Source organism: Rhinatrema bivittatum, chromosome 2, assembly GCF_901001135.1.
Source record: "Rhinatrema bivittatum chromosome 2, aRhiBiv1.1, whole genome shotgun sequence".
NCBI classification, from domain to species: Eukaryota; Metazoa; Chordata; class Amphibia; order Gymnophiona; family Rhinatrematidae; genus Rhinatrema; species Rhinatrema bivittatum.
In genome coordinates this window covers 659,988,190-660,003,149 of record NC_042616.1, presented here as the reverse complement: position 1 = coordinate 660,003,149, position 14,960 = coordinate 659,988,190, and the positions used below count along the sequence as shown (strand labels likewise).

Sequence of the window (14,960 nt, the reverse complement as noted above, 5' to 3'; positions counted from 1 at the left end):
ACTATACATTTCTATGGATTGAAGTGGAGGAGGTTTTCCGTGTGGCGTGAGCAGAAGGCCGTAGATCTATTCTCCTACCCCACACAAAAACTGCTTGATTACCTTCTACACCTAATAGAGGTTGGCTTGAAAACCAACTCTGTTAGAGTTCATCTGAATGCAAATGGTGCTTGCCATCATGATGTAGTTGGTTTGCCCATCTCTGTACAGCCTACAGTTGGACTTCTTTTGCGGGGCCTGCTTCACTTGAAGCCTCCTCTGAGGCCTCCCACTTATGTCTTTCATCAGCATGGTATTAGCTCAGCTGAAGAAAGCTCCTTTTGAACCTCTGTGCACTTGTGACCTGAAGTACCTGACCTGAAAGGTCATATTTTTGGTGTCATTCATTGAGCATACAGGGTCAGTGAGCTACAGACCTTAGTGACTTATTTACCTTACATTGTTTTATCATGACAAGGTGGTCTTGCATACGCACCCTAAGTTCCTTCCTAAGGTAGTGATGGACTTCCATCTTAACCAGTCCATTGTCATGCCAGCGTTCTTTCCCAGACCCCATTCACACCAAGGTGAACTAGTCCTGCACAGTTTGGTCTGCAAGCAAGCCTTAGCCTTTTAATTGGAGTGGACAGAAGCCCATAGAAAGTCCACCCAACTTTTTGTTTCTTTTGATAGGAATAGGTTGGGCATTGCCCTTGCCAAGCACACACTATTGAATTGGCTAGAAGATTGCATCTCCTTCTGTTATGCCCAGGCAGGTCTGCATCTTGGGGGTCATGTCAAGGCTCATTCTGTCCGAGCCATGGCAGCGTTGGTGGTCCACTTGTGAGCAGTTCCCATGGAGGAGATCTGCAAGGCTGTGACGTGTTCTCTCCACGCAGTCACATCTCACTATTGCCTATATTGGGATGGCCAACATGACAATAGGTTTGGCCAATCTGTCCTTTGGAATCTGTTTGAGGTGCAGAACCCAACTCTCTTCTGCATAGGGCCCATTGTTTGGGTTCAGGCTGTCTCCCTCTCTGTTACCAGCAGCACCGTTGTTGTACCCGTTGGCACCTAGTTTGAGTGTCTTTTGATCCCCTTTTATGTTGGGGAGCAGCCTGTAGCTAGAGATTCACCCATGTATGAGGGTTATCATCCTGCTTGTCCTCAGAGAAAGCAGAGTTGCTTACATGTAACAGGTATTCTCCAAGGACAGCAGGATGTTTGTCCTCACAAAACCTGCCCGCCACCCCTCGGAGTTGGAGTTCACTTATTTTTTTTTTTTTATATAATTCTAATTTATATGCCTGAAGAGGAACCCCATGTGATCAGGTGGTATAGGGCATGCTGGGCATGCTCAATGTGACAAGTCAAAGTTCTAGAAACTTTGACATGTTTTCCATGTCAGGGCTCCATCTGATGATGTCACCCATGTGTGAGGACTAATATCCTGCTGTCCTCAGAGAACACCTGTTACAGGTAAGCAACTCTGCTAAATCCAGTGAGAATACATATCATTTTAGTGTGAGCTTTTATTAGGGCAGGTTAATTGTAAACATTTTCTGGGTTTTGTGTTCTCTGATTCCCCATGTTTAAATTTCAGTGATACCAAGGATGTAAGAAACGTCTTTTAGTTTAAAAATAAATAAATCATGGTAAACATAATGGCTTATTGTGGCAGAATACTATACTATGCATAGACTCCTTCACTACTGCAGCCTCTGTTAAACATATTTCTAACTTAGAAAAAGGCTGCTTCCATAACTATCAAAATATTACAAGATTTCTGATATCGTTACTCACTGTTTTTCTTCTTTTCTTCAAGGCTTTGTTGATCGATCTCATGTTTTATATACAGGAAAAATGGGTATATGTATATACTAATTTACAGAAAGCCTTTGCAGATAATATGATCAGACAAAATGGCAAATGTATTCCAGAAAGGATACAGATCTGCCTTTCTTATTTAGTGTCCATTTACTCTGTTGTTATGGTGTATGGCAGTATTGCTATTATAGGGCCTAATTTATTAAGGCTTTTCTCCCATTCTCAGTCCAATACTGTAAAGGGTAATAGCGTGTGGAAAATGCGTGGCCAACCCCCCCCCCCCCCCCAAAAAAAAACCCAAACCAAATACATGTTGAGGAGCCTATTAGTTAGTCGCCCGGAATACTGAAAGTAAGTTGGAAGCGACCCGGAAAAGTGTACAGAAAAGCAGAAAATTCTGCTTAATACCTCAGTGATATTGAGTTGGAGGAACCATAAATAAATAAATAATCTGCCCAACAGTCAGCAGGTTCAAAAACGGATGGTCAATTTTGCCGGCTTCCATTTTCCAAACCCGTGGTTGTCAGCGGGTTCGAAAACCGAAGCCGGTAAAATTGTATCAGTTGTTATACCCACTGACAGCTGCCTCTTCCACTAATAAGGAGGCGCTAGGGACAGTAGTGCTTCCCTAGCGCCTCCTTATTAGCACCAGGCCTCATTTAAATACAGAATTGCATGCCCAGGCGAGGAGCCTGGGCACGCATCAGGAGAGCAGGTGCTCAACTTAGAGCGCTGGCTCTCCCTCACCTTTTCTCTGAATTGGCCTGTGTCTATGGAAAAATTGCTTGATAAAAGAGGATTATAATGTACTGGAAGCTACATTTCCAGACTTATATACAGTATCTGAATTTCCTTCTGCAAATTGTACAAAGTCCCACCAAACTGGATAATAGTCTAGGTATTTGTGTCTTTTTAAATGATTTGACCCTTCTCCATTGAAACTTTTACAGGTAGTATTTTCCAAAAACACATTTTTATTACAAATCCTTCCTAAGATCTTTGCTAAATTGCAATATAGAATTTTGCCACTAAAGAGAGAGAGCTGCCAAAAAGAAACATGACATATTCAGTCTGTTAAAGAAGGTATCACACAACAGTCCTTTATACTACTATTTTTTCCCTCTTCAGCTTGAAAGAGATGCTTATGTCCAGGCTCTGGCAAGATTTACCTTACTAACAGTGAGTTCTGGTATCACTGAAATGAAGCAGAAGAACATCGACACAATAAAAACTCTCATCACAGTGGCTCATACAGATGGAAACTACTTAGGAAATTCATGGCATGAGGTACAAAGCAATATCACTTTCAATGGTCCTTTGAAAGTTTATAAAAAATTAAACATGAGCATATGTATATGTAAGTATATATGTATATATGAGTATGTATACCTTATCTGATGGTTAGTATCAGGGGATACATGATGCTATGGGATATACTAATCTGTTATATTCATGATGTCCCTGCAGGTCATGCTACCTTATTCATGCTAATTGCTTCTGCCGATGTTTCACTTGGGCTGTCCATTCTTTCTATTCCCTCCTATCACCACTATAGTAGTATGCATCACAGCCTCAAATAACAGTTTTTGGGTTCTTCAGAGCATTATATGTGTACCTACCCTCTAGTTTGTCACTTGATTGTCTCTCATGTTGATTGGCATGAGAGAAAAGAGTAAATCATTTACTTTCTCTGACAATAAAGCAATTCACCATATTGTTATAGATGGGTAATATCATTTCTGTTGCATTAACAAAGAGAATTTCCAAAGCTTTCCAGTCATCATGACAGCTCCTGAGCTTCTGTGGTCATGCACTGTGTCTCAGTTCATCATTTTCCACTGCTTTACTGCTACATTTTCTATTTTTTTTCAGTACAATTTCAATTAGTTTGTTTTTTTTGTTGGTTTTTTTTTTTTTAAGTTCTACCAGCAAATCCATTTTTTCTGTAGCTTTTGACAGTCTTTCAGTTATGGTCAGACTCTTTTTAGTTCTTCAAGCTGTCTCTTCTAGAAAATGTTATCTTTGTTTTATCATTTTTTCTAACAGTGGCAGAGAAGGTTAGTGACTTCCAGTGTAGTCCATAACTAATGATCTCAAGACTTGTTATAAGAATCTAGGTGAGGATCAAGATATGTCTTAGTGCAGAATATGCTCAAAGTCCAGGTCCTCTAAACTGGTGTGGAAGGCAGCACTGAAATGCAAGGACCATGGAACTGCACTAAAGGGGTTCTAGAAGGAAGCATTTACTCCTTTGGTGCCAAAGCCTAAGGAAAGGCCCAAAGATTGAGATAGGTCTCATCTCCCAACCTGCACCAAGTACTGGGATCCAAGTACTAAAGTGCAGAGCAGAGGAAAAATGGCATAGAAGGCTTATTGAAAGGGAAGATTCATTGATGCATATTTCCTTCAACTCACAGCTCCAGGAGCAGAGAAATAGTGGTCTGAACCCCCTTCCCCTCAGAATAGTGTCTTCTGTCGAGGATACTTGCATCATCGGTCTTTGGAAGTTCAGCTTCAAACTTTTGACTCACCTCAAGATATCCCAAAGAAGGTCAGTGTACCTGCCAAGGTCGGTTGAGTCTTTGATGCAGCAATCTTCAAGGAAGAACTTCAGAGACAAATAGAGACCGTTGCCTAGCACATGAAGAAGGCAGAATGGCCAGCACTGAGTAGCTTAATCTCCCTTGGTATGGTGAGCAACCCACCTACTGCTTCTTATTCTTTCACATCTAGTTTCACTTATTAAGCATCAGTATTGCACCAATTGTACAGTCAAAACTGAACAGCACTGGAAGAGGAAGCCTCCCCAGTTCCTTGATAATGATTAGCTCCAAGGCCCCTAGCCTTGACCTTAGGCATTAAAGGGTGGTTGATTCACAGATCAGGGCAAGTTCCGATAACAACTGTAGTTTTTATTAGGAATGATTCTGAGTGGTGAAGGGAGGTTCCCCTGATAAGTCAGAGGTGCTTGGTTCTAAATAGGATTCTGACCAGATCCTCTGAATGGAACCCTCTCCTTCATGGGCAAAAGATAGATTACTGCTAGAGGGTCTGTCATTTTCTAGTTTTGGGCTCTCATTTGCAGATGAAAATGAGAGCACAGGGGACATCTCTTCAACCTCCTCAAGTATCTAGATGGCCCAAAAAGAGTATGTGGCAGTACCAATCTGCCTTCTCTATCAGGACATACAAAACAGCATGCTGAGAACCCCACACTCTGTATTGCTGGTTGGAAGGAAGGTGAAAACCAAATATCACGTCCAGGTGGCTGAGGGATTCAACTGATCTCAGTTTCACTAGTCTGTGGTGATCAAATTAGCCCTCAAAAGAGCTAAGACATTTTGGGCACATACTTTTGAGCCTTCTGGGCATGAGTGACAGACCTAGAACTGTTTTGGGAGAAGACATTTTCAAAACACTATGTTCCTGTCCCACACAGCATCCAACCAGACTTACATGATCCAGCATTTTCCCACCATTTAATAAAGAGCACAGAAGTTCACTGACTACCTCCCTCAAGAGGATCAAAGTAATGCTGTTGGTGATAGATTTTAGCCTGGCAGATATGGATTGGAGTTTCCCATTTGTTAAATCGAAGAGACATAGAGAGATTATGGATGCCTTTCAAGGATCTCTGCTCAAACAAATGGTGATGGAATCGCATGAAGCTCAAAGTCCTTAGTTTAAAAATACTGTCTGGTAAAATAGGCAAGCACCTTAAGGGCATGCTGGTGGGGTGGGAGGAGGTAGGTGAAGTGGAAGAACAGTGAGCCAAACTAAGGGAGACATAAAAATGGCAACAAATCTTTGTCAAAAATAGAAACCAATATGGTTCTCCAAAGCAGTGATTGAAAAAATAAAGGCAAAGAGATTTACATTCAAAAAGTACAAAGATTCTCAAAAAGAACACCACCGGGAAGAATATCTAGTAAAATTGAAAGAGACAAATCAGGATGGCAAAACATATGAAGAAGATAAGGTGGCAAGACAGTTTTCAGGTATGTCTAAGAAAGGAGGAAGACCATAGGTGGAATGGTAAGATTGATGAAAAGTGACGAGGAGTAATGTATGAAGAAAGATAAGGACAAAGTAGAAATAGTAAACATATTTCTGTTTGATATTCACTGAAGAAGACTTTTGACAAGGACCACTTATTTGGCAAGAGTACCTATGGGAATGGAATGTTTACAGAAGATTTTGTCTTCATGAACTAGCAACATTGAAAATGGACAAAGTTATGGGGCCAAATGGGATGCATCCTAGAATATTAAAGGAACTCAGAGAGGTTCTGGCAGGTCCACTGAAAAACCTGTTCAATAAATCTTTGGAAATGAGAGTGGTTTCAGAGGCCTGGAGAAGGGTAAATGTAGTCCCTTCTTTATAAGTGGTAGCAGAAAGGTTGGAAACTACAGACTGGTTGGTCTTACCTTGGTGGTGGGAGATTTTTTTTATTTAGTTAAAACATAGAACATTATACAATAAATCACAATAAAAATATCAAAAGCAGTAAAATAATAAACTTAACATAAAATGAGTCTGCAAAAGCCTGTGCAAATAAGAGCCTTCACCATCTTCTGAAATCTCAAATATCCCTGCTCTTAACATATTTCAAAAGGTAAAACTGTGCAGAAAAACTTTTCACCCTACCCTTTCAAGACTAATATGTTACTGGGAAATACCTACAGTACCTGAATGTAATCCTCTTTGAAGTGCCTGAAAAAGCAGAATATAAATCAGATAAATGATGATCATATGGTATGTGCAGGGATATACCAGGTAACTTTTATCTGCTAGATAGTGGCTATTGGAATAGATTGCTTTATTATCAAAACTAACCACTTGAATTCTGCTCTCTTTACAATGGGTAATCAGTGAAGCTCCTTCATATAAGATTAAACAAAACAATAACAGACATAATCAATCTTTCCCTCACAGAAGGAAAATACCCAGAATGCTTAAAATCAGCAATCATTAAACCATTAATAAAAAAGATCAACCTAGACCCAGAGAACATTCAAAACTACCAACCCATATCAAACCTACCTTTCATTGCAAAAATCCTAGAAAAAATTGTCCAAACACAACTTTCCAATTACCTGGACACAAACAACATTCTTCACCCCTCTCAATTCGGATTCAGGAAAAACTTAAGTACAGAATCTCTCCTGCTCTCACTAAATGACGCAGTCCTCAGAGGATTCGACAAAGGACAAAATTACCTATTAATCCTCCTGGATCTATCAGCTGCATTTGACACAGTCAACCATTCCATACTAATTGACAGATTATCTGAAATAGGAATCATGGAGAACACATTAAAATGGTTCTCTTCCTACCTAGCACATAGAAGTTTCGAAGTAATGTACTACAACAACCTCTTGAAGAAAGTAAACCTCAACTTTCAGCCATACTATTCAAGGATCCGCCCTTTCAGCCATACTATTCAACATATACCTCCTACCAGTCTGCCATACACTAGAACGCCTTGGACTGACCCATTTCCTTTACGCTGACAATATACAAATTCTGATCCCTGTACAGAATATCCTGGAAGAAACATATGATAGAACAGCCATCTACCTTGCAGAAATAAAAAAAACAACTAAATGACCTGAAACTAATAATAAACATTGATAAAACTGAATTAATCATACTAGACAAAAATAATAACGCCCTCACGAAGCCACTCATTACAGATAATCCAAAAACGTTAATCTCACCTGTCCCCCATACATGTAATCTAGGAATCACCATTGACAAGGAGCTTTCATTCAAACCCCACATAACCAACAAGGTTAAAGAAGGATACCTCAAACTACTGACACTCAGACGTCTTAAAGCAGAACAGTGCTCCAACTACTCATCTTTTCTAACCTAGATTACTGCAACACACTACTCCTTGGTCTACCTCTCACTACCATACGTCCTCTCCAAATCCTACAAAACACTGCCGCCAGAATTCTAACTGGATCAAAAAAACATGATCACATCACACCAATTCTAATCTCGCTATACTGGCTCCCAATAAAATACCGAATAGAATACAAAGTTCTTACAAACCATGCATAAAATAATTACAGGACAACAAAACAACTGGCTAAGCAAACACATAGTAACATACAATCCAAAATGGAATCTACGATCGAGGAATAAAGGACTACTCAAGCTCCCTCAAGCAAGAAGCACAAGACTAAACACAACACGTGAGAAAGCCATATCCATCGCCTGCACTAAACCATGGAATGCTTTACCAATTGGAATAAGAACTCAACCATGCATAAAAATGTTCAAAAAAGACTTAAAAACCTGGCTATTCACGAGAACCTACTCAGGCTCCCTCAATCAACCAATACACATCAGACACACATCCAACAACACAAAAAGGTCACACCCCCAGCTAAGTAATAATAATGTACAGGACTTATTCTAGCAATAGGAAAATCCAAGATTCCACAGTGTGTTAGAAATAACATACCCAATCAAGAAGCAACACTGTAAAGGAAATATCCTTACAGATGGAAAGAACCTGCAATCGATAACAATGTGTAGAAAAAACTAGCAATCTGTAGAAATATGTAGGAAACTAACTTGCAGTATGTAACAGTATGTAACACCTTTCAACTAGCACTATGGCACAGTATGTAACCTGCTGTATATAACACTAGGTAGGAAAAATAGGAAATGAGTACGCATTAGTAGGAAGGAAGTAACTTGCAGTATGTAACAAGGATGCAGGAAACAATAATGAAATAACTTGCAATAGGTAACAGCTTGTAGGAAATAACTTGCATATGTAAAAGCATGTAGGAAATATCCTCACGGCAAGTAGTAACTTGCAGTATGTAACAGCATGTAGGAATTTATTTGCACTAGGATCTAACTTACAGTATCTAACATCTTCAGTATAGAGCAACGTGCAGTGTGTAACAATTTGATGTGCAAGGATCTAGCAGATACAACTAGCCTACAATACAAGATATGACTATTTGATAATGTTACAATGTTTGTTGCATGTTTATGTAAACTGTTTTGATGGCAAAACCTAACGACGGTATACAAAACATCTTAAATAAATAAATTTAACACTAACTGGAGCCATACCAAACCATACACTGTTCTAACTGTGCCATTCTGCACTAACTGAAGCGCCTGAATCAAATATTTTGGCAAACCAGCATTTAGAGAATTGCAATAATCCAGGTGAATAAGTATCAAATATTGTACCTCAGCCAGATCAAAGTACCAGTGTTGTGGCTGAGGGCTGAGTTGCTTTCCGATTCCTAATTGGCTAAGTTTGAAAACTCTAATATAACTTTTTTCTTATTTTTTTCCCAATATATATGGCTTTTTTCTGTTTTGATTTTGTTCTTGTGTGTGGCTGGATTATAGTTTTAGAAAACAATCAACGCCGTGAGGAAACAACAAGAGAATAGATGCCCAAGGTTCTTTTCCAAATCTTTAATTGGTGGAGACATATGTGATAGCTCACAGGGGTACAGTTTTAATCATAGGTCCAATTTTTTGAGGATTTTTTTTAAAGCATTTCAAAAAAATGTTTTTAAAAAGTGCACTACTTCCCTTAGTCATAGAAATAAATTCATGCCCAACATGGTACCATGTTTCGCAAAGCCGCTGCTTCAGGGGCTGGAATCAAGATGTTTCAGAGTCCACAAATATTTTCTTTTTCTTTCAGTCCCGTATTTATTTTTTTGAGTAAACGCGACTGCTAATTTCTTCAAAAGCGCCGCGTTTACTCAAAAAAATAAATACGGGACTGAAAGAAAAAGAAAATATTTGTGGACTCTGAAACATCTTGATTCCAGCCCCTGAAGCAGCGGCTTTGCGAAACATGGTACCGTGTTGGGCATGAATTTATTTCTATGACTAAGGGAAGTAGTGCACTTTTAAAAAAAAATTTTTTTAATGCTTTAAAAAAAATCCTCAAAAAATTGGACCTATGATTAAAACTGTACCCCTGTGGGCTATCGATGGAGCACAGTTAATGCTCTAAAAGATATCAACAGTTGGGGTTTATATGATGGTCCCATAAAACAAAATAATATATAGTGTTATTTTTGATGAATATGTGTTCTTTTTGTGTTCTTTTCTGTGGCAGGAAAAAGGATGCTAAGTGAGAAATTCAGATCATACATTACCAGGCATTTAAACTAGAGAGTGGAAGTGGCAGGAGGTGACCAGTAATTTGTTTTGGATTTGACATTTGCTTAGTTTGGATTGTAAATTGCTCCTTGATTCAAGGGATGGTACCTGACCAACTTAAACTAGCTATACTCAAACCCCTACTAAAAAAAACCTAACCTTCCAACTACTGATCCTGCAAACTTCAGACCTATAGCTAACTTACCACTGATCTCCAAAATTATGGAGAAAATAGTAAATAAACAACTTTCAGAATACCTGGAGGAGAACAACATCCTTTCCCCTTTCCAGTTTGCATTCTGCAAAACTCGAAACACTGAGTCCCTTCTAACATCACTAGCGGATACCATTCTCCTAAACCTTGAGAGGAAACAGCCGTACCTACTAGTACTACTGGACTTATCTGCGGCATTTGATATGGTGAATCATTCCATTCTTCTTCAGCGTCTAGCTGACATTAGTATCAAAGGAGTGGCTCACAGTTGGTTCAAATCCTTCCGGGACAATAGATTTTACAAGGTGAAGATTAACAATAAGGTATCTCACCCCATCAGATCAAACCTAGGAGTCCCGCAAGGTTCAGCCCTCTCCCCTACACTGTTTAACATCTACCTGCTCCCTCTCTGCCAATTACTCTCCAACTTAAAATTAACTTATTACCTCTACGCTGATGATGTCCAGATTCTTCTTCCTATCACAGACTCTCTTCACAAAACCTGGTCCCACTGGAACAACTGTCTGCAATCAATTAACAGTCTACTTACCAGTCTTAACTTGATCCTCAATACAAATCAGACAGAGATTCTCATTATTTCTTCAGATAAAAACCAAGTTCTCTTCAACTCCCTAAATGCAACACAATCACTCTCAACTGCTATTAACCACTCCCCCTATGTCAGAGATTTAGGAGTTCAACTAGACAACCAATTCAATCTTAAATCATTTGTCTAAAACACTACAAAAGAATGCTTCTTTAAATTACAAGTATTAAAAATACTTAAACCTCTCACTTTCGAGATTTCCGACTGGTGCTGCAGTCCATTATCCTTTCTAAATTAGACTATTGCAACTCCCTCTTGCTTGGTCTCCCTGCAATAACAATAAAAACCACTGCAGATGGTACAGAATTCCGCAGCGAGAATACTCACCAACTCAAACAAAAGAGATCATATCTCTCCCATACTGCAGTCACTTCACTGGTTACCCATCAAAGCCAGGATTTCGTTCAAAGTACTCATGATGATACATAAAGACATTCATAACATCGCCCCTCTCAAACTCAGCCATCAATTCCATGCTCACACCTCTGAAAGACCAGTCAGAAGAGCTTACAAAGGCTCTCTGCATGCCCCCCCTACTAAATCTTCTCTAAGCAAACGAGCGTTATCTACATCAGGGCCGACTCTATGGAACACTCTCCCACCAGACCTCCGTCAAGAACATTGTCTCCAAACTTTCAAGAAAGACTTAAAAACTTGGCTTTTCAGTCAAACTTTCCCTAAAAACCCAAGTTCTCTTTGATGCAGGTCCTAGAACATGGACCAAGGCCCAAGGCCAACAGTTAATGGGGCATACTGAACTATCTCTTCACAGCCCCCCCCCCCCCCCCAGGATCCATCCTAGTTTTAAATCAAGTATTTATATTTATTTTATTTATTTTATTTTTATTTATCCTCAGTTTTGTATTAATTCAGTGTTGAAGCTGCTCTCGGTTTGTTATGGTTCCTTGTTTCCAAATGTTTTTGAATGTTATAATTCGCTAATGTTCATTGTTTAATGTATCGCCTCCCAGCGAAAGTTCTGTTCCAATGAAAACCGGTGTGATCTGTATTCTTTATAGGAATGTCAGTTATATAAAAATCCAAAATAAATAAATAAAATATTACTATCAATATTATAAGGCTTGGGGGTAACTGCATGGAGTGGCAGTTTCTACCCTTGAAAGAAACATGAGAGTATCCTACATGGGGCTTGCTGGGCAAGCTGGATGGGCCATCTGGTCCTCTTCTGCCATCATTACTATGTTTATATATGTTACTTCACATGGTAAAAGATTTCTTAAAGGACTCACTAACCAAAGTTTAAAAAATGCTATCTGTGCTACCCTTTTAACTTGAGCATGCAGTGATAACTTAGAATCAAGTATTGGCTCTAAGTTATGTGTTTCCTCACTTACCATTAAATGTAAAGCATCCAATTTAGTTAATAAATTGGGATTTAACATAGGTTTTCTTTATATCCATAAAACAGTGTTTTTTTAATTAATAGTCTCCTGAAGTAAAGGATAATGAACTATCTACAATGCAATGAGTTACAGGATTCAAGAAAGCATGATTTTACTGGAGGCTGATCAAGTCAAACAAATGTGGATGTTTTCTTTAATTGGGTCACAAAGGAATTAGATCAAGATCATGCATCAGATGTGGTTTACTTGATTTCAGCAAAGCTTTTGATACTGTCCCACATAGTAGGGTCATGAATAAACTGAGAAGCCTGAGGGTGGATCCTAAGGTGCAGTGAGTGATGACAGATGTTGGCAGTAAATAGAATTCACTCTGAGGAGAATGCCTCTGGGATCAATCCTTGGGCTGATTCTGTTCACTGGTTTTTTTTTTATTAGAGTAATATTGTGGAAGAGTTAGAAGGAATAGTGTGTTTTTCCCTGATGACACTAAAATCTACAACAGAGTAGACACACTTGAGGAAGTAGCCAAAATGAGAAGTGATCTAAGAAAGCTCGAGGAGTGGTTGCATGCTTCGTAGTTGAGATTCAATGCAAAAAAAGTGCAAAGTCAAGCATTTGTAGTGTAGAAATCTGAAAAAGCTGTTTGAAATAATGGGAGAGAAACTACTGTGCACCAACCCAGGAGAGAGACCTGGAGGTGATAGGGTCTGTTGATCTCAAAATAATGAAACAGTGTGACAAAGTGGTGGCAAGAGTCAGAAGAATGTTGGGATGCACAGAAAGGCATAACCTGCAGAAAAAGGAGGTGATAATGCCCTCTACAGAACATTAGTGATCTCCCCTGGAGTCCTGTATCACAGAAAGGATAGAGCAAGGCTAGAAAGCAGTCCAGAGAGAGGCGATTAAAATAGTGCAGACCTGCATCAGAAGCCATGAGACTTAAGGACCGAAAAATGTATACCCTAGACAAGAGGAGAAATAAGGGTGATATGATACAGACTTTTTAAATGAAAGGTATTAGTAATGGACAAGATGTTAACATTTTTTTCAATTGAAAATTAAGTTCTGAAATTAAGGAGCATGATTAAACCCAAGGAAGTATATTCGGGACCAAAGTCAGAAAATAATTTTTTTTTACTGAAAGGTGGATGGATACCTGAAATGTGCTCCAAATAGAGGCAGTAGAGAAAAAAACAGTACCGGAATTCAAGAAGGCATGGGATAAACATAAAGGATTCCTAGAAGGGATATGAAGCACTGGAGTAGTATACACAGAGAGGCAGTTACACACCTAAACAGAAGGCATGGCAATAACCTACGTAGAGCAGCAGTTACAGCCCAGGAAAATGTTGCTGGGTAGGCCATTTGTGTCTTTTTCTGCTATCATTTACTATGTTGTTATGAATGCCATTTACTAATGGCTCAAGGCAATGAATTTGAAAAGCATCATGTACACTCTTCATATGATGCTTTTCTAAAAGCCCTTGTGGGTATCTGCAGTGATTATTGATGAATGCAGAGGCTCATAGTTGTGTGCATCAGATCTTCATGAAGGTGTGCAGGAAAGGCTCGTTGATGTGCATTGTACAGGGGGAATCTCTTTGGAGATTAAGTCAAGGAATATAAGAGCATAAGATTTACCATACTGGGTCAGACCAGAGGTCTATCAAGCCCCAGTATTCTATGGATCTTCTGAAGGACTACCCTTAGATACTTCATACCCTCTCCACTACCACCTCAGAGCCAGCCTTCACCTTTAAAAGCATTTTTCAGCATCCAGCTTGTTCAGATATCAAAAGGACTTCAGACCTCACTATCATGAAGTTAGAAACTCTAAGCCCTATGTTGCTTCCCAGTCAAAACCAAATACAAGTTCTTGTCTGAATTCAGAGGCTATAGCCAGTTTGATAGTTGAGTGAAGTTATGTAGACGACTATGTGGGAGACCAGAGTTAATTTCCTGAATCAGGTTCATGGATCTTGGATAGCACAGATACAGAGTACTGCAGTATTAGGATAGGATCCAGCACTTCTCACTGCAGCGATTTGCAATTAGATTCATAGCAATAGATTCTGTAAATGCCTCTCCAACATCTATTTTACTCTTTCTATCCTCTTTTATCTTTCTCCATTTCTCTTCTGTGCCTCCCACTTTCCTCTATTACCACCTGTACAATTCCTTCCCTCATCTCACTTGTCTCCAGCCTATCTCTTCCCCTGTCTTTGCCTCCTCCATCTTCCTTTATTCATTTTCTCCCCCTATCTTCCCCCTCCATTTTCTCCTTCCACATTTTCCACCGCCTTCTCTTTCTCCACCCCTCATTTCCTCCATCTGCTCCTGTTCTCCCCAGTTTTCTTTGGAAGGTTTTGAATGACAAGCTGTGCAACAGAGAGTATGCCTGGCTACCTCCATGGCATATGATGGCTGCAGATCCGGTTGAAAGGCGGGATGAGGAGGACTCCTCCTCCTCAGCATGACAGTCACTGCTGTTATATAAAAATCCCAGTTGAACAGGAAGGAAGATAGTCTCTCTGCTCTCTAGTGAGGTGCTTAACACCTTGATTCCCAGAAAGTCAAGAGAAAAGTGATCAGCTCCTTACTCAGTACTCTAATCTGTGGTCCCCAAGATGGTGGAGAGTAACAGAACTGCCTCCTACTCTTTAGCTTAGCACTTAGCATGTCTGTCTTCATTCCCCAAAAGACTGAAAAGAGGAATAGGTTTCCCATCTAGTGGCGAGGGACCCAGTTGGGGCGCAGGGCAATCTGGTGCCTGAGGCGAAGCATGAAATGGCACTCTCCCTCCCCC

The 14,960-nt window shown here is 39.7% G+C and overlaps 1 protein-coding gene across 3 annotated transcripts in view; it reads left to right on the top strand.

Annotated features, from left to right (window-relative positions):
- The window catches only part of ARFGEF1 (ADP ribosylation factor guanine nucleotide exchange factor 1), a 626,657-nt gene that overhangs the window by 419,641 nt on the left and 192,056 nt on the right, over positions 1 to 14,960 (top strand). For all 3 annotated transcript variants that reach the window (XM_029591432.1, XM_029591431.1, XM_029591434.1), the window contains one exon: positions 2,938 to 3,096. In XM_029591432.1, the coding sequence (XP_029447292.1) occupies positions 2,938 to 3,096 (159 nt within the window). The remainder of the gene's footprint in view (positions 1 to 2,937; positions 3,097 to 14,960) is intronic.